Source organism: Ctenocephalides felis, unplaced genomic scaffold (assembly GCF_003426905.1).
Source record: "Ctenocephalides felis isolate EL2017-DRISC unplaced genomic scaffold, ASM342690v1 CF-g0.4_SCAFFOLD_03571, whole genome shotgun sequence".
NCBI classification, from domain to species: domain Eukaryota; kingdom Metazoa; phylum Arthropoda; class Insecta; order Siphonaptera; family Pulicidae; genus Ctenocephalides; species Ctenocephalides felis.
In genome coordinates, this window is record NW_020539725.1 from 64,738,123 (window position 1) to 64,758,917 (window position 20,795).

Here is a 20,795-nt window from a genome sequence, read left to right on the forward strand (position 1 = left end):
CTATTTTCCATCCGAGTTGAAATGAAACTGAACGCAGAAAAAACACAAAACAATAGAGTAACGTCTTCCAATGACGTGCACAACCTTTCCACACCGAATAATCATAATTATTAAAGAACAAATTCATGTTTTTTTCTTCTAATTTCATTTGGGAAAAAAACGACAAAAATATTAACGACAACTACTACTTTATGAATTAAATCATTCTCGAGCCAGATATAGCAGCGTCATGACTAAAGTTTTTAACATACAACATTTGTAAAACATTTATCTAATACTACAACATACACAAACACACAAATCTAATGAATTTTTGAAACGAATGAATTATTTTTTAAGGAATTTTTGGTTTTAATAATTTTTTACTACTACCCACCTGGTCTGTATTGTCCTCCAATTGGCTGGCCTTTTGGTGGCGGCGGTGGAGGCACTTCAGGGTCTACACAGGGGTGTATGAGATAAATAATAATAATGAACTATGTATGTGTAATGCTTGTGAAAATGATATAAAAATTATAAAACTAAAATATTTTGCAAAGACGTATAGAATTTTAAATTAAGTTTGGAATTTTTGATGTACGACGGGTCACAGAAACAAGAGTTAGATTTTGTTATTCGATTTGATTTGAATTAAATAACTATAAAATACATACAAATTACATAATGATATTTTAAAATAAAAATATTTATTGACTAAAGTACAAATAATTTGTTTTTCAAACAATATTTTTGGATTTCATGCAATTACAATTAAGCACAATTATTATTCAAAACATTATTAACAAGTGCTTTTATTTGTTTTGTTTGAGTAATTAAAAATTACGCCCAATGTGTATACAACCAAGTCAACTTTTTTGTAAAATGTGTTTTATATATATAAAATTTGCTTTGAAATAAACATGTCTAGGCGTAATTATCCGTACAAAATAAAAAAATAAAAAAACCTAATTTTTTTTTAATTATTATTCTATTTCTTGAGTTTATTCATAAATTATTAATTATGCTCTTGTTTTTGTGATTTTTACATACAATATCTACAAAAATAATTCTTCCACGTACAATATTTTTTAAAATTATATAACTTTCTAAAAAGCTATTATAAAATTGTGTATTAAACTCTAATTAATAGTTAATTAAAATTTGGTGACTCAAGAAAAACAAACATCACGCTCTAAAATTTTAATTTAAAAAAAAATTTAATTATGCCAAAAAAATCCAAAAAAACAAAAAATAATTTTTCCACGTACAATATCTAAAAATAATGCTATTATAAAATTGTGTATAAAAGTCTAATTAGTAGTTAATTAAAATTAAATAACTCCAAAAAAAACATCACGCTCCAAACTTTTAATTTAAAAAAAAAATTAAATTGTGCAGAAAAAAATCCAAAAAAAAACAAAAAACTGAAGTTTAGTATCTAAAAATGACAAAAAATTGTGATAATGAATGTCTTTTATGAAATTGTAAGTTTGTTTTAATTTATATCGAAAATTATCAAGCCCAGAAAAAACACAACATTTGAGGTCTTGGGAGCAAAAAAATTCGAAAATTGCCATATTAAGGACCCTTATATATACATATATAAAAAATTCTACAGACATTTTCTGTCCAGTCTAAATAAAATAAATGTAACAAATCAGTAAAAATTGCATAATATTTAATTTTTTTGAAAAATTAGATATATTGGGTACTAAATTTCCCGAAATAAAATTATTAGACCTTTATTTTCAAAAAAAAAAAATCGAGTGGTACAAATTTTTTAGCACAAGTTTGGAAAATATTTGTGAAAAACGTATTTTAGTCATCAAGTTTCTGCTTAAAGTTTTAAATCAATCTTTTTTTTTCACTAAAAACACTATTTTCAAGTACTGCACGCACCATATGCGTGCGCAGCAGTAAACGCGTTACCTAAAAACCGATTTTTAACGTGCTAAAAATATATATTATTATTTTTACATTCGTTTTAAATTTAATTTTAAATCGATCATTTTATTTCAATAAAAACACTATTTTCTAGTGCCGCACGCACCATATGCGTGCGCGGTAGTGTACGCATTACCTAAAAACCGATTTTTAAGGTGTTAAAAATATACATTATTATTTTTAGATTCGTTTTAAATTTAATTTTAAATCGATCATTTTATTTCACTAAAAACGTGTTTTCAAGTGCGGCACGCACCATATGCGTCTTAAAATCAAAAATCCGATTTTTATCGTGCTAAAAAAATACATTATTATTTTTAGATTCGTTTTAAATTTCATTTTAAATCGATCATTTTTTTCACTAAAAACACTATTTCAAGTGCGGCACGCACCATATGCGTGTTAAAATCAAAAATCAGATTTTTATCGTGCTAAAAATATACATTATTATTTTTACATTCGTTTTGCACTTAATTTTAAATCGATCATTTTATTTCACTGAAAACACTGTTTTCAAGTGCGGCACGCACCATATGCGTGCTAAATAAAACCGATTTTTATCGTGCTAAAAATATACATTATTATTTTTACATCTATCACCTTTAAATGTAACAGTAGGTCTCACAGGCGAACACGACCAAGACCTCTTCTCCGGCACTTCAGGCTGATACCTGAACCTCGGCCTGTGAATACTAGGGTCAAAAACTTGTCCTTTAAATTTGTCGACCTGGGAAGAACTTTTAGACTTCAAAATTGAGCTTTTGGTACCATCAGTTTGCTTTCTGGTAGGCGATTCTGATTTTGGTCGCACTCGTTTTGTGTTTTTCAAAGGAACATCGATACCTTTGTCAGAGTTGTCTTCTTTTTTTGGGTATTTGTGAGCGTACCAGGACCCCATCAGATATGGCGAAATGTCTTTTAGTTCTCGTACGTCAGGTTCTGACGTGTATAGACGTCCCATCATGGACAGGTTTTGTACTTCGAAGTGTTCACGCAATTTGTCGACTTCACCGTATTTGCAACCGTATAGGGACGCTATGCGCTTTTTTTCGCCAAAAGAAGGTTGTGTGGTTTTTTGTTCGCGTTTTAGAGCAGCCATTTTACTGATGACGTTGATTCTGGGCATCAGCATTGCTTTGGGTTTTTAAAGGAATCTTGGGTATGGGTGAAATATTTCTTGGGCGCCCACGTAGGGTTTTGTTCTCAAACCTCCAAGTCAAATGCTGGACTTTGTCCTTGTTCACAAAATCTTTGGCTAAAATATTCCTGGTGATTTCTGGATCTGACCTTATACGTCTCAGAGGATACAAGTCCGAATCATCTTGTTCAAACTTGCGTTTTAATTTCCTCACCTCACCAGCACGTACTAGGCTCATGTAGGCTCTCCAATATTTTTCAGGATTTGGAGAAGGACTTCGACTCATGACCAGACTCTCCAAACTTGAACCAGAGTAACAAGGACAATCTACTTTATCTGTTTCCTCACCATTATATTTAGCAACAATTGTGTTTTTATCCTCATCCTGAGGGCTGTCTGGCGGTGTGGGGTCCCTAGGCACATGTATCACCGCGCCAGGAATTTTCTTGATCTTGGCTTTCTCAAAAAAATCAACTTTCGATTGTACACCATCAGAATTCTGGTCGCCCTTGAATATAACAGTATTGTTGGATGCATCAGAACTTGCACTTTCAGTTTCACTCATGCAAGTACTCCTGTGCTCCAAAATTGTAACATCAGTTTTTTTGACTTCTAATTTTTCTGGTAAAAGGTGAGCTAGGTCCTAAACCGGTATTAGCAGCTGCTACAGCTCCTAAAGTCTCCTTAGGCAAAACCAAGACAGCTTGGTTCCTCCTACTTGCAACTTTAGTCATAACCTCTTTGCTCAAATTTTGCGACAACCTGCGTTTTTCACTTTCTGATAAATATGTATCACTTTTTGATTTCAACACTGTGTTGATAGAACCTATGGAATCAGCTTTGTAACTATATTTTAAATCAGGCTTGGAAATTTGATTAGCTGACAGCAAGGAACTGGATCTCACAATCAAATTATTGGGCGTGCACTTGCTTTTAGGCGGTACATTTATCACAAAATCTTCCTTGACTGCATCTTTTTTGCCAGGGACGTTCGTGCTGTAGATTTCTGTCAGTTGGTTTTTTAATTTGTTGACTTGTTCTGAAGACAAACTGCTCCACAAACGACTGCTTAACTCGTAACCATGGAAACCAATGTTATCGTTCAAAGAAGTTTGCCCAGGATTACGTTTTTGTACCATGCTTGAAGCAAGATTGACTACAGAGTTACCACGCCATAAAGGTTTGTAGATGTCTTTTTTAATATTCAAGTCACGTCTGCGAGAGTTTTCTAAATCTGATTCTTCGTCTACAAGTTTTTTGAAGTGCTCCTTGAGATCCTCAACAGATTTTTCTTTGCTACGCAAACCTTTGTCCAATTCACTGTGCCATTTCAAGGACTGGCAGTCTTTGGGACGGAACAAAAAGTCTTTTTGTTTTGGTCAGTGTACAATTTTTTGTACAGCAACTTGAGTTCCAGTTCTGCTTTTCTTTAGCTCGTAAAGACTTCCAACGATCGTAGTCTATAACTTCTTCGTCACGTCTTCTGGGCCTGAGATCACTTGTAGAAGTTGCTCTTTCTAACTCACCAACACGTTCCAAATTTTCGTAAACCTGTTGAGCTCCTTAAATCTATCAGATCTGGATCCTTTATTAATCACATCGTGGATGTACTCGTTGTACAAATCATGATCAGATTTGGTAGTGTATCTATCAGCCTCACCAGCACTTCTGGCTCGACTTAATTTAGCAATCTTATCACAAATAGCGTTTCTCCTTGCACTGTGAATCCGTCTACAAGCTGGTGACCTCGACATGTTGACAGGTGAAATTGATCTAGATCGTGGAGAAACTGGCCTAGAAGTTTCAGTCAGCACAACTTTTGGTGGAGGTTCACTTGCACTACGAATCCTCATCATTTCGTTGATTTCAGGACTGCAAGGTCTATACGCCCTATCCCTGTCTTCAACAAAAAGCAGGCTATCAAATTTTTCCACTTGGTCTGAGACATAACTACCAGGCCAAGACATATCACGATATCTATACATCAAATCTCTGTCCCAAGTTTTGAATCTAGATTCAGAAACTGGTCGTCTGTGTGCCAGGTACGTACTTGAAATTTTGTTGGGAGTTTCAGATTTGTAAAAAGCGTTGTTGAACATTCTGGCTTTTTCCAAAACTGAAGTGCTTCTGTAACTACTAGCAAGGGATGGTGTCGGTGACAAGTCTCGCAGGAATAGATTTTGGAAAAAGTTGTCTGATTTACCGATGTGCTCTTCGGCGAAATCGTCCAGGGTGCCGAATTGTGCGTGCTCAAAACCATTGGTGAGGTAGTTCATCACGTCTTTGGGGTCAGAAAATTTGTAGTCATTTTGTGCAGATTTTTTGCTGAATTTGTCTTCGATCTTTTTGGGTTTGTTTATGATGATTTCTGTCGGCGGAGGCATTGGTTTGCAGATTGTTACAGGTTTGCAAATGCCTGTACTTTTAGTCTTCTTGGGAATTTGGTCGGTACTACACTTTGTAGACGACTTTTTAGCCAGGGAATTGCTACTGCCGTTGGTTTTATTAGATTTAACTTTACCTATTGACACTTTTGGAGTTGTAGCGCTTTTTGTCAACTTCGATGTATCTGCTGATGCCTTCAAAAGCTCCTTACCACGTGCTGAAATAGCAACAGTGACTTTCAACGATTTCTCGTCCTTGTGTTTACCATTTTTCACAGAAGAATACAAGGCGTTGGTGCTTTTAACAGAGTGCACCTTATTAGTTTTAGGTTTGCTCAGATCTTGTACCTTTTTGACGACTTTAGGAGCTGCCAAATCCGGGCTCCTAATTAATCGACCAGTAATGTCTTTGTAAGAGGCGTGCAGTTTCTTTTTTTCCTCAGGCTTTGGTTGAAAACTCCTGCCAAAGGCTACAGGACTCGGAGTGCTCCTTCTTGGAGACAAAGGTGAACGATTTACTGCACTTCTAGCCAAAGATCTCCTGGCTAAAATATCTGATGTCGATTTGCTTTGTCTCAAAGCCACAGTTTTTCTGGTGCTTTTTGGTGATAACTTACTAGGACTTTCAGGGTGTGGAAACACATGTGGTGCCTAGGACTAATACTTGGTTCTTTACCAGAGGAGGAGTAAAGTCTTAAAACAGTATTGGTTTTCGATGATTTCCTATCAGGAACTGTTGTGGATTCGATAGAGACCTTGTGGTCCTCCTAGATTGTCTCTCGTACTTTTCAAAAATTGCTTTTGGCGGTTCAGGAACTTTGGTGATTGGATAGCAATACACGATGCTGTTGTGGGTTCTTTTGGTTCTTCCGTGCACTTTTATCCTTGTTGGATAATTTTTTAGTTCTGTTTCAACAAATAATTGTTCAAGGTTTTAGATACTGCTAAAAATTTGTAAGAACCTGTCACCGTTTGGTGCACAAACACACTTGTGGGAGTAAATAAATTTTTTTTGACACTCTGTGCTTTTGGAATTTTTCACTCTGTGCTGGTAAAAGTGCCTAAAATTGTGACATAGGCAGTGATGATGGTAACAATTGGATAAAAATGTTAAAAATCAATTTAAAAAAATTGTACTACAGTTTTATCCAATTGGTCATCGTAAGAACTACTTAAACTTGTGATATAAAAATTTAGGGGCAATTCTGCCTTATATAAATGCATTGTCATGGCTATCTTATGCTTGTTTAGTAGTAGTGAAACTTTAAAAATGTCTATCTATATTTGATATGCAATTAGGCGTATTTTATATACAAAAGCAAGAAAGAACCTTATGAGAACCTTAAGATTCTGTTATCATAACATTATTCCTTGCTTGTTTATATGTAAAATACGCCTGATCGCACGGCAAATAGATACAATTTTACAGATTCACTAACAAGAAACAAACATAAGATAACAAAACTATCTAATGAGGCAGAATTGCCTTTGTAGCAAATTTTTTAGCAAAAATTAATAAATCAGCTAGATAGTTGCTTATAAAATATACTGGCGGCATCTACATATTCGACGTAGAAGTAAAAATTGTATAATATTAAAATTTAAAATTCACAGAAATTTTCTCTAGTGCTTGATATTTGATATAAATTAAAACAACCCAAAACTTTTTGTATGATTGTATGAAATGTAATAATAAAAATGATGAAGTGTGAATAATTAGATTTTATACAAGATTTGTTATAGAAAGAAGACCTAGGGACTGATTTTGTTGCAATGTTATGGCAAGACCATGTTTCATGTATCATGCTACTAAATCGTACTGAATACTGTCAAAATGTCATGTATTTGCTGTACATTCAGGCGTCTTTCACATAAACTGCATCGTCACTCGCATGTTATGAACCCGAGTCAGAAACACCCTGTTATCTAACATCGTTTTTTGACATGTGCGGTTTCTAGGTTAGATTATCTATCTGACAACCTGAGAAATACGCCTGACTGCATAGCAACGGCATGGTTTTTGTCAATATTCGGTATAAAAATAATAGCCTTGCTATAACATTGGTCTGTTATGCGGTCAATAAATTAAAAATTTTACATTTTTGTTGGTGAGACATGCAGTATAAAAAATTAGCACAAACCTTTTTTTGCTGTTAATCACCTTCGTCCACAGATTAGACCACAAGTTCCCAAACTTATGCAGTGATAGTTGATTAACGAAGACTTGTTAAAGGAAACAAACTATTTGTTTAGTAATTTCAAGATTAGAAATGTTTTTTAGAAAAAATCCTCTGAAGTCTTGGTTAAGCAAGTATCACTGCAGTTTGTTATAACATTTAACAAAATGTTAGTAATATATCAGTACGATAAAGTTAGCACAGCATAGTACATCCATAGATTTTTATAAAACTTCAGACAAAATTCGTGAACTCATAAAAAATGTATTACCTAAACTAAGAGAGCAACGCTATCTTATGCTTGTTTCTTGTTAGTGAAACTGTAAAAAAGTCTATTTCCCGTGCGATCAGGCGTATTTTACATATAAACAAAGCAAGGAAGAATCTTTTGATAACTGCATTGTCGAAGTGCATTTTTTTTTACATTTTCGACAATATCTTGGAAATTTTGTCTGGGACACTTTATTTTATATACATTAGTAAAAGAAGATGAAATTTACTAAAATTTAGTAAAAACTGTTATATATACTTGGTTATTGCAATTTTGTACAAGTCGCAGTTGAAATGCGGACTTTAGTATTTTAGCATCATCGAAGATTCTGTTATCATGAGATTCTTCCTTGCTTGTTTATATGTAAAATACGCCTGATCGCGCGGCAAACAGATTTACACAATTTCACTAAGAAAGGAGGATACGATAGCGTTGCCATGACAACGCTATTTTATGAGGCAGAATTGCCCTATAAAACGACATTCTGGCAATATTGACGTTTGAGATAAATTTAAATACCTAAAATTTAGGACGACCTTAGGCTTAGGACCTTAATTTAGGTTACAAAAACAGTTTAAGTTCTGTAAAACCTTGTATGGCTTCAGAGTTTAATAAATTCTTTCAATTTCAAGCTTGACGAATATATTCGTCATAGAGCAGGGACAGAATTTTATGTACTGACGCATATAGTCGTCATACAGTCAAAACCGTGACTAAAATAATAGATAAACAAGTATAAATAAATGGCAAACACGGCCGCTTTGATATTACATCAATTTTAATTCTTTCGGCATATCACAGATGTAGCCACCAACAGCGGCACGTAAATTTACCCTTTGGTTCAATTATAGGATAAGATTTATATAAATATACTCGCTGACCCGGTAAGCGTTGTTTTGCTAAGTAAGGTATATTCTAAACATTTCCTACATAATCAAAAATGATGAACAAAAGGACTCTACTGACGAACAAAATACTGCTAAAAACGTTTTGAGAGAAAAGGGACTCTACTGACGAGCAAATTAAAAATAATATAAAAAAAGTACTCTATTGGCGAGCAAATCAAAATATTAGGAAATGAGACTCTACTGACGAACAATTGAAATTATTAAAAAAGGGACTCTACTGACGAGCAAATGAAAATAATATGAAAAAAAGGACTCTACTGACGAGCAGATAAAAATATAAGAAAGAAGGGACTCTACTGACGAGCAATTAAAAATATTAAGAAAGAAGGGACTCTACTGACGAGCAAATGAAAATTTTAGGAAAGAAGGGACTCTACTGACGAGCAAATGAAAACATAAGGATAAAGGGACTCTACTGACGAGCAAATGAAAATTTTAGAAAAGGAGACTACTGAAAATATTAGGAGACAAGAAATTCTACTGACGAGCACATTAAAAATATTAGAAAAGAGAAGACTGTGATATGCTGAAAACACTCGTACAGGGTGAATTTTTGGACTAAACAAAACACATTTTGAAATGTCAAATTGTTTAGAATATTTTGAGGCTTAAGTAGTCGTCAGTGGCATTAAGTAGTCGTAAGTGGCATTTTGCCTTAAGGCAAGTTGCATGAACTTCACAAAAAACGTGTCAATAATATACTTGATCAATAAGAACGAAGATTTAGCTTATAAAAAAACACTTTCTACGGTTTTTGCTTTTTATCAAGATTTTCTTATTATTAATTATTCTTACTATTAATTATTCTCACTATTAATTATCTCACACCACTTCTACTCCAAAAACCAAACTACAAAAAAAACTATAAATTTTTTTTTCACTCACCTTTCGGGCGCTCAGGAGCAGGTTTTCGGAATCCTTGTATAGGAGCATCGCCTCCAGCTTGGAGGTTTCTATAGGCCTCCCGTTGCTGAGGAGGACTTAGAGGAGGAGCTGGTGATGACATTTCTCCATTTCGGCGTCTTAGTAATTGGGAATCGCTTTCGTAACCTTGTTCTTGCAAAGCCCTGAAAGGATAAAGAATATTTTTTTTGTTAATAATTTTATTTGAACATCGATCAGAACTTATAAGCTGTTGTAATTAATATCTTACAAACTACCCAAACCGTTGTCACATATCTGTATGATAAATTTTTATTACAATCTCTGTAAGAGGGCAAGTATGGTGCAACAATGCCGGGTGAGGGCTATTTTCACTTGGAAACATATTGCTATTTATATAAAGGATAAATGATAGTGAATAAAGAACTAGTTGTAAAAGGCATTTTGTTGTAACTTAAATAAGGTGTGAGACTTAATGGTTTTTGTTTCTTGCTACTACTCTCTTAAGATTGTGACCTATACTAAATTCCATACGAATATTGTATTTATTTAATATTTTTACAATTTTTTTCTGAGACTCAAAAATGATTTAGTAGTGTATGGCATCGTGCCTTAAGGCAAATTGCTCTAACTTCCCGTACCGTAATGAAATATTCGAGAAATTTTAAACGTTTTCAAATATATCATTACAAATACTGTAACTTCCAATATTATTGCTATCATGTTATATCTGAGCAAATCAAATATGAATCATAAATCAATTTATCTCCAGAACATTAACAATCGTCATTTCATTTCGAATTCAATTTCAAAAAAAAAGTTGCCTGATTTACACAAAATTAAAATCTTGCTCCCGTATAGTCACAGTCTAAACGCATTTGCAAATAATTCTGTGCGACATTTTCACTTATACTGTGCTTAGCTTGGCGGCATTTTCACATTTTTCAATAGTTTTCACAAAATTACTGGAAAAGTGCTCCAAAGTACACAAACAGTCTAAACGCACTTGGGTAATTTGTACCAGGGTGGCGCTTAGACTGTGCTTAGCCTGGGTAATTTTTTGAATTTACCAGTTGTAATCAAAAATTAAAAAAATATTTTATGGAAAATAGAAAAAGATTGAGAATCGCTTTCGTAACCTTGTTCTTGCAAAGCCCTGAAAGTGTAAAGGACAAATGATAGTAATTGAGCATTTAAATAGTTGTAAGTGGCATTTTGCGTTAAAACTAATAATAAGATTCAAGTATTCAAGTAAGATCTATAAAATATAAGAATGTGCCAAAGAAAAGATCTTTAGCAGAGCTGCATAAGCTACGTACCAATGAAAAGTTACATCAAAATCGGTCTAGGCGTTTAAGAAATTAGTCTAAACCAACAAGCAGGCAGACAAAAATGTTAAAAGATGTTAATTTATTCTTGTCAGGTATTTCTCAGATCCTATCAGATATTAATTGAAATTTTTGCATATCTTCACGTTTCAGAGGTTTCTGAACATTTTCGCATACCTTACAAAAAATTGATGCGTGTAGTATGTATGGATACAATTTTCTGACAACGATTTCAGGCGCACGGATAAACCGATTTGAATTATTCATTTACCATTCTATCCCTATTGATAGGGAGATGTGCTGATCAGTTTTTGGCAAAGGCAGGTCTAGCCGTTTCGGAGAGATGAAGCTAAATTTGCATAAAATGGCAGTTTTTGAGAGAACTAAGCATCCGAATTGAATTTTGCTGGTGTTGACGAAACAATGTGAACTGTTTCATAAAATGCTAAGAATTTTATATAAACAAGTATAAGTTGTTGTATATCGTTAGAAAGCTAATAAAATTCTTAATTTTTGTGCTTTTACCCTTTTTTTTATTTTGGAACAAAATTTGTTGCAAAATTGTTTTGAAATTTATAGTTGTTAATCGTCATCTTGATCAATGTAGATACTTTTAAAATGTGACGAATGTATTGTTTTTTTTATATTTAGATTTATTTTGTTGATAGTTTGTTATTAGAATATGTATAAACTATTTGGTATCATTAAAAAGACTATTACATTTTATAAAAATCTGCTTTTAACTTTTTGTAACTTTTAGAACAAAATTTTATGTAAGATTTGTTTTAGAATAATTTATAAACTAATTTATACTAAAACTTAAAATATGCACCAGTTTAAGAATAGACAAAGGGTGAATGAAGTTTCAAACATTTTATTTTTAAGTATTTTGCCTAAAAGTTTGTTTTAAAAGTTACAAATCGGAGTACACAGGTTTTCAGTAAATTTAATAAGAATTTTAACGATATATAACAGTTTATATGAAAAACTAAAATATGCTAAAACTGAAAAAAATGCACAAGTTCAAATATAATCAAGACTAAATGGCAAGATAGTGTTTCAAAAATGCAAGTTTTAAGTACATTTTACATAAAATTTTGTTCAAAAGTTACAAAACGTTAAAAGCAGATTTTTAGGAAACTTAATAGTCTTTTTACTGATATACAATAGTTTATATGTATTTGAATAAGTTATAAACAAATTAATGCTAAAACTGAAAAAATGCACGAGGTTAAGATCAGACAAGTCTTTTGGACAAAATTGTGCTTTAGAAGTTCAAGATTAAAATATATTTTGCATGACATTTTGTTCATACCTAATAATAATTGAAATAAACAGAATTTAACTAAATTCAGCAAGCTTTCTAATAATACACAATTAGTTACTTAGTTTTGAACAAATTATAGGTAACACAGCGCTAAGCTTAAAAAATGTATAAATTTGCGTTTTACAACTATGAGTTTGAAGTATATTTTTTGAAAAATTTTGTTCCAAAGTCTAAAAGACGGAATATTCACACGTTTAGTAAATTTAATAAGCTATTTAATGATATATAATAATTTATATGTGTTGGCAAGATAATGGCAAGATGGTGTTTTAAGAATGCAAGTTTTAAGTACATTTCACACAAAACTTTGTTCTAAAACTTACAAAACGTTAAATGCAGATTTTTAGAAAATTTGGTAAAAATTGATAGTTGCAAGCGGTACTGCCCAAAAATTTTATTTTACAAAATCCAATAAAATTGCTCACCATATTAAAAACAAAATTTGACATGTGTCATTTTTCTAACATAAAACTTACAAAAAAAATACGTTTTTAATAAAATTCAAAATGTAAACACCAATAACTTATTCCAAATCTCCTGTTCACAAAATATGATAAAATAAACTAGACACCCAGAAAACTATTTCCACCAAAAACCTTGAAAATGAATATTTAATCCAAAATGAGAAACTTCTACCACTTCGTACAAAACATGAAATCCTTTTTCCCTGGAGGATACATTTGGTCATTTGCGCCAAATAGCGACCGAAACCAGATGGAAAAAGTTTTCACCAAAGGCATAAATTATGAATTCAACGAGGACGAAATCAGAGTTTTGATGGAATGTGACTACGAGAGCTTCTATTTTCGAAGTCTACCCTTATCCACGATGCTTAGTTTCCTAACCTACAAAGCCGTGAGAAATGGGTACCTAAAACCTAACAAAATCTGGGGACCTACACCCAAGTTTTGGTAGCCATCACCGTAGGCTATTTTGTAGGCAAATACTCTTATCTCAATACTTGTATCGAAAAATTGATGGATCTGCCTGATAGTGAATTGGGGTTTATGCTGAGACAGAGCCGAAGGGCTAAGGAGGATGCAGCATCTGGTACTAATAATAATAAGGATAATAAAAGGACTTCACATCTGGGAGAGTCTTTGGATTTGGAGAAGGACCGGCCAGAGTTGAAAGGTTTGGATGAGAAGTTTAAGGAGAATATTAAGAAAACTGGGTTTGAAGATTGTACTGGTAATAAGGAAGCTTGTACGAATGAGGAAGAACTTGGTAAGCCTACTTCTGTGTAATGATCAAAGTTTGGCTCCAAATCTAAAGACGAAGGAGTTTTATGCTGAAACAGAGCATAACCAGCTGTTGATAAATTATTATTATAAAGACAATAGAAGGACTTCACATTTGGGAGAGTTTTTGGATTTGGGGAAGGACATGTGGGAATTGACAGGTTTGGATGAGAAATTTAAGGAGAATATAAAGAAAACTGGTTTCAAAGATTGCACAGGTGTTAACCTGCTTTAGTGTAAATGCAACCAATAGAAGGCTCCCAAATGGATTATATGCTGAAACAGAGACAAAAAGCTGAGAAATCTGCATCACCTGGTACTAATAATACCTACTTCTCAAAGTCTAGATGGAAAATTTAAAGATAACTTTAAATTTTAACTTTAAAACGTTTTTGAAGACTGTACTGTTAACTAAGCTATTTGTAAGAATAAAGAAGAGCACACTACTTCAATGTAATTTTGTAGATTTGGGTACAAATATAAAGATTCTCTTGAAATTTTTTTTGTTGAAACAGAGAAGAACTAAGAAATAAGCAGCAGCTGGTATCAATAATATTGAAGACAACAAGAGAACTTTTATTTGGGAGGAGAAGTGCTGAGAAATATGCACCAGTGTGCAATATGACTGTTCATTTTCGAGGATATTTAGATTTGGACCTAAAGAAAAGGCAGTAGCTGATACCAGTAATAGTAAATATAATGAAAGTGCTTCCTATTTAGAAGAGTCTTTAGATTTGGACCTGAGAAAAACTTAGCAGCTAGTACCAATAATAACAAAAACAACAAAAGGACTTCCCAGTTGAAAATATCTATAGAGTTCGAGCTAAAAAAACTCACCAGCTGGCACTAATAATAGCAAAGACAACAAAAGGACTTTCCATCTAGGAGAATCTTTAGATTTAGACCTATGGAAGTTCTAGCAACTAGTACCAATAATTATAAAAACAATAAAAGGACTTTCCAGTTGAAAAAATCTTTAGAGTTCGAGCTAAACCAGCTGGTACTAATAATAACAAAGACAATAAAAGGACTTCCCATCTGAGGAAGACTAAGAAAGTTGAAGTATCAATAATAGTGGAAAGAATGTAAGAGCTGTCCATTTTAGAGAATATTTAGATTTAGACCTAAGAAAGACCTAGCAGCTGGTACTTATTGTAGTAAAGACATAAAAAGACTTTCCCTTCTGACAGAATCTTTAGGAACTGAAGAAGTCGAAGCAGCTGGCTTCAGTAATGTAAGGGCTTCCAATTTTTGGATCTAAAATATTTTTCAGTTTTTAATCTAGCAGCTGGTACTAATGATGATACACATAATAAAAAACTTTCCTGGAAAAATCTTAATATTTGGACCTAAAAAACCTAGCAACTGGTGCTAATAATAGTAAATACTATAAAAGAACTTCCCAGTTGGCAAAGTCTTTAGATTTGGAGTCCAGGAAAATGCAGCAATAACTGGTACTTATTATAGTAAAGACAACTGAGAGGATTTTTCATTTGAGAGAGTCTTTATATTTAGAACTAAGGAAAGTATCAATAATTGTAAAGACGACAAAAGGCCTAGTAATTTTGGACAATCTTTAGATTTGGAGCTAAGGAAAACTCACCAGCTGGTATCAATAACAGTAACGATATTGAAATGACTGGCTATTTTGGAGAATCTTTAGATTTGGACTTAAGGAAGTCGAAGCAACTGGTACTAATAATAGTGAATACTATAAAAGGACTTCCCAGTTGAAAAAGTCTTTAGATTTGGAACTAAGGAAGTCGAAGCAGCTGGTATCTGCAATAGTAAAGATAACAAAACGACTTCCTATTTAGAAGAGTCTTCAGATTTGGAACTAAGTAAATCTCACTAGCTGATATCAATAATAACAAAGACAACAAAAAAGATTTTCCATTTGTAAAACTTTTTAGACTTGGAGGACATGCCAGAATAGAAAATATCTAGGTGAAAAGTCTCATTTTGAAGTTTACTGGTAACAAAAATACTTGTAATAATTACAAAGAACTTGCTGAACCTGATTCAGTATGATTTCGACTAAAAAATCAATGCTGATTTTAATTCCACAAAGAAACAGTTACGTTATGGTGTTCAAAAAACAGTAAATTGTTAATTTATATCATTTAATACACATTGAATTCATGTTTGAATTATTGATTTTTATTCTTCAACAAAATAGTTGAGATATATATCATGTCCAAAAAATTCAGAAAAACTTAAATTAAATGGAAGACATGCTCATACTTTCACTCACGAAAAGATGATAAAATCACGAATTCAAAGATGATAAAATTTAAGTTTTAATAAATCTTGTATAATATTGGTATTAAAAATATTTGGAACTATTAGATATAAATATTAGTAAATAAAAGATAAACACATCAACGTCACTGAAATATATATTTTTTATCTAAATATATAGAAAATAATTTAATTCAAATGTAATTTTTATATAAAAGGTTCGGTTTTCATATAATATTAATACGTGTAGATGTAATGAGCATTGTATCAATTTATTTTCTGTACTTTTTTCAACATTTATTTTTAACATAAAATAGTTTTTTATCTCACCTTGATAAATGGCCATAAGATTTAGGAATTGCTGGTCGTCGCATATTTCTGCTGTTCGAGATGCTGCAAATATAATTAATACAATTGAAATTTCTAATTATTTGTAATTAATTTTCTAAGCTATATACATAAGCTAAATGTAAAAAAAATCTAAAAAGTGAAAAAGTGAAAAATAGTAAAAAACATGCTATAACGAACCCTACTACTAACTGGGAAATGCAATACCGATCAAAAGAATCTGCAACGATATTTCGGTATATTCTCTCTTAAAACTGGTATTTTGGTATTTTCACTCCTAAAACCGGTATGATATTTAAGAATGTAAACATACTTGGAACTTGCTCGTACGAATATAAAAAAACCGAATATAAATAAAAAAAGTAAAAACCTAGAAATGAAATATAAAAATATACTGTACTAATGTATACGCAACTAAACAACAAAATGTGTTTTTTTGATAATTAATTAACAGAACTATATCCAACATAATATCATAATATCATAGTATTTTTACATTAAGAGAATTAAACATCTTTCAGTTGTGATAATATTTAGACACATGTTTATACAACAGAATGACCTAAAGAGACATCTGTTTTTAATTACTATGAAATTTATATTTATATTATATTTATATTCGTGTGTGATATGTATCAAGAAAGGTTTATGTTTTAATACCGAAAATACCGGTATTTCCAGGGCAAATACCGGTTGTTTAGACGGTATACCGGTATTGCATTCCCTAAAATATGTAGTATCTTACTGGTATATGTTTTGTCCTGGATAGCATTGCATTTATATGCGGTTTTGCATCATTATCATCTAACCACTAAAATTTTTATATATGAAAAAATAGTTAGCAAAAAATTTAAAAAATATTATAAATAAATTTTTATATGTGCAGTTTATAATAATGCATTTTGTGGTTTGACAAAAGCGTGCAAAATGTAAAAAAGAAATTTGGTAGAAAAATTGCATTTTGTAAACCAGATTTTGTAAACCAGACCAAACATAACAAAATAATAAAAATAGGTTTTACAAAATTCATTATAATTTAAATAAAATAATTATTATCAAGTCCACAAAATTTAATTTAATTTGGTACAATAAGGTATTTTTTTATTTTTGTGACCAAATGTTAATTTTAAACAATTTTGTTAATTCAACCAAATTTGAGTTTATAAACAATTAAAAAAAAGAGACAGAATACAAAGTGATGAAGTAGACCAACATGTTGAGTATCAATTTATTGTAAAAAGTTTGTAACAAAAATTATTTTCAAATTCAAAACACCACAAAATTTAACAAAAAAAAAACAAAAATATCGTATATATCAAAAACACGTTTGAAAAAAAAAATAGGTCACAAAATTTCGGTTCACGATTTTTAAAATTCGAAAAATATATTTCAATTTCAAGTGCAAGCAAGCATGCAGGAAAACGTGCATATTATTATTATTATTATGAAATAATTTATAATAAAAAGAGCCCACATTTAGTTTGGTTTATGTAAAAAATTATGGATTTTTTGGATTCATTTTTTTTTTTTTTTGATTATGCACACATCCATCGATATACAGGGAATTCCAACACCATAGGAAGCATTCACCAGTACAGTACAGCAACATGAGAGGAGACGAAAAAATAAAATGAAAAATTGAATTAGAAATTGAAAAAAAATATAATAGTATATGTGGTAAAGGCAGAACGAGATATTTGTCAGTAAAAAGTCTAAACTAGTAAGCTGTCATTGCACAGGGTGTCCCAGAACTCAACGTCAAATCATACAAAATGTCATGAAAATATTACAGAGAAAAATCTCACGTAGTTTGAAAATTATGAGTTTTCCCAAAATTTCCTTAACTACTTGACAGCAAGTTTGAACGATTAATTTGTTTAATCGAAAAATTCTAAAAAAACTTATAAGCTGTCGTTATACAGGGTATCCCAGAACTCAACGTTAATTGATATAAATTATAATGAAAACATTATAGAAAAAACATATTGCATGTAGTTTAAAAACTGAGAAATTTTTTGATACAAATTTCTTTAACTACTTGACGAGCAAGTTCAAGTGATTATTTTCTTTAAGAAATATATTCTAAAAAAACTTGTTTAGTGTCATTGTGCAAGGTATCCCAGAACTCAACGTCAGTTGATTCTTACTATTATGAAAACTTTAAAGAGAAAAATTATCTCACGTAGATTGAAAATTATGTTACAATATTTCCAGTTACAAATTTCCTTAACTAATTAACAGCAAGTTCGAACAATTATTTCCTTTAATCAAAAAATTCTAAAAAAACTTGTATGTATATATATATATATATATATATATATATATATATATATATATATGTACTATATATGTTTACTGACAAGTATGTAGTTCTGCCTTTTAGTTAAAAGTATGCTAAAATATTAATGGTAATTGCAATTATTTTTTGAATGAAGGATATATCGAAATGCCTGGCTAAACATTTTTTATATTTATTTATAATGATCATTGTACTTTTTTTTTAAATTTATTTTTGTCCTGATATTTTTCGTTTAAATAAAATATTATTAATCTGTTCAAAAACTCGTTTTGTTATAATTTTACTTTACTTTTTTTAAAAAAATATTTAATAATATTTTGTAATATTTTTTTCAAATTTTAGCATAACTGTCACCATATATAATAGCATAACTCAAATATTTAGAAATATTTAAAAGAATTTGGAATAAATAAAAAAATAGCGTACCCCGTCAAATATGTCCATTACTTCATCCCACCACTAGAAGAGAAAGAAACATGATTTAGAAAAAAATTACATTTATTTATATTTGTATTTACATTTATAATAATTTTATAACAGTAAATAGCAGAGTAAGCATTTTTTAAATTTTTTTTAAACATTTTGAAACTTTTCCGTTTATTTTGGAAAAATAAAAGCGCGCGAACGAAACCAAAGGTTTTCCATTTTTTAATTTTAAAAGTTTACTGATTTGTGTGAAAACTAATAATTTATATATTAAGTCTCAGTTTAATATTGTTATTAAAGGTCAATATATTTATATAATTTTTATATTTGTTCAGTAAGTGCTTCTAATGAATTCAATGTTGTAATGAAAAAAAATGAAAATGCTTATATGAGTAAGTTGTATTTTTTTGTGAGTAAAAATGACGTTAGGTCGAATCACAAAACTATTTTAAATAATATTAGCTCATTATTTCCAACAAAATAAAATTTAGAATATTTACCTGTTTTGTTTCTCGTTCTGCCAAAGAACTGCAACCAGGTGTGTAGTCTTCAATCCTGCCAGGTTGATTTTTATAAACACCTGAAAATAATTAATTCTCCAATAAAATATAATGTTATGGCAATGCTATGCTGCAGGTCTATATTCATATCAATTAATAGTTATGATAGTCGCTGTGCGATTAGGCGTTTCACACAAAAAACCTAACCTCCAAAAGGCACAAGTAAAATAACAATTTTATCAAAAGTGCAACCTTCGGGTTGAAGTTAGGATTAATGTATAAAACGTATACAAAATTTTCAAATAATAATAAAATACAAGCTATTTTTATAATTACTAACTTTTATAATTAATTAATATTTTATTCTTGAAGGTACAAAACCTTAAGGTAGAGCAAAAAGATTTTATTTAGGTATCTATCCAATTATTAATATAGAAAAAACTGTGTTAGATTTTTTCCAATGAATTTTTTATAGGTCTCGAATCATTTTTAACTTCCCGTAGGGTAGTTATAGTAATGGGCCGAAAATCGAAAATGAAAATTTTTGCATTTCTCGACGTTTTGAAGGTTTCTGAACATTTTACTGGCATACCTCACAAAAAATGTGTGTGTGTATGTGTGTGTGTGTTTTGTATGTCCGCATTTTTTCGTCCACGTTTTCGGGCGCACGGATCAACCGATTTGAAAGGTTTAAAAAACATTCGATTCCTATTGATAGGGAGATGTGCTGATTAGTTTTTGGCTAAGGCAGGTCCAGCCGTTCCGGAGATACGGAGCAAAAAGTGCAGAAAATACAAATCGAGTTTTTGAGAGAACGTAGTATCGGATTTGTATGATCCAAAAAACATTCAGTTCGTAATGACGGGGAAAAGTGGTTATTAGTTTTTGGCAAAGGTAGGCCCAGCGGTTTCGAAGATACAGAGCTAAATGTGCAAAAAATTACAGTTTTTGAGTGAACTAAGCGTCCGATTTGAATGATCTAAAAAACTTTCTGCTAGTTTCAACAAAACAATTGCTTTTGAGGATAAAAAATTATTACATCTTTTTTATTTTCCATAAAATATTTTTGTAATTTTGGATTAGAAATTCAAAAAATTACCCAGGCTAAGCACAGTCTAAGCGCCACTCTGGTACAAATGTTTAGCCAAGTGCGTTTAGACTGCTTATGTACTGGAGCAATTTTCCAATTTTGGTGAAAACTATTGAAAAATGTGAAAATGCCGCCAAGCTGAGCACAGTACAAGCAAAAATGTCGCACGGAATTATTTGAAAATGCGTTTAGACTGTGACTGTACGGGAGCACTTTTTCAATTTTGTGCAAATTAGGCAACTAAACTATTTTTTTGAAATTGAATTCGAAATGAAATGACGATTGTTAATGTTCTGGAGATAAATTGATTTA

General features: G+C 31.2%; 2 protein-coding genes across 3 annotated transcripts in view; both read right to left on the minus strand.

Moving 5' to 3' along the window:
- Positions 1 to 20,795, minus strand: part of LOC113385224 (sorbin and SH3 domain-containing protein 1) — a 104,000-nt gene that overhangs the window by 75,837 nt on the left and 7,368 nt on the right. The window lies entirely within an intron of this gene.
- LOC113386500 overlaps positions 369 to 20,795 on the minus strand; it is a 70,929-nt gene continuing 50,502 nt past the window's right edge. Inside the window, exons 8-9 of the mRNA XM_026624280.1 lie at positions 9,687 to 9,868; positions 369 to 439 (exon numbers count right to left, since the gene is read on the minus strand). Of these exons, the coding sequence (XP_026480065.1) occupies positions 369 to 439; positions 9,687 to 9,868 (253 nt within the window). The remainder of the gene's footprint in view (positions 440 to 9,686; positions 9,869 to 20,795) is intronic.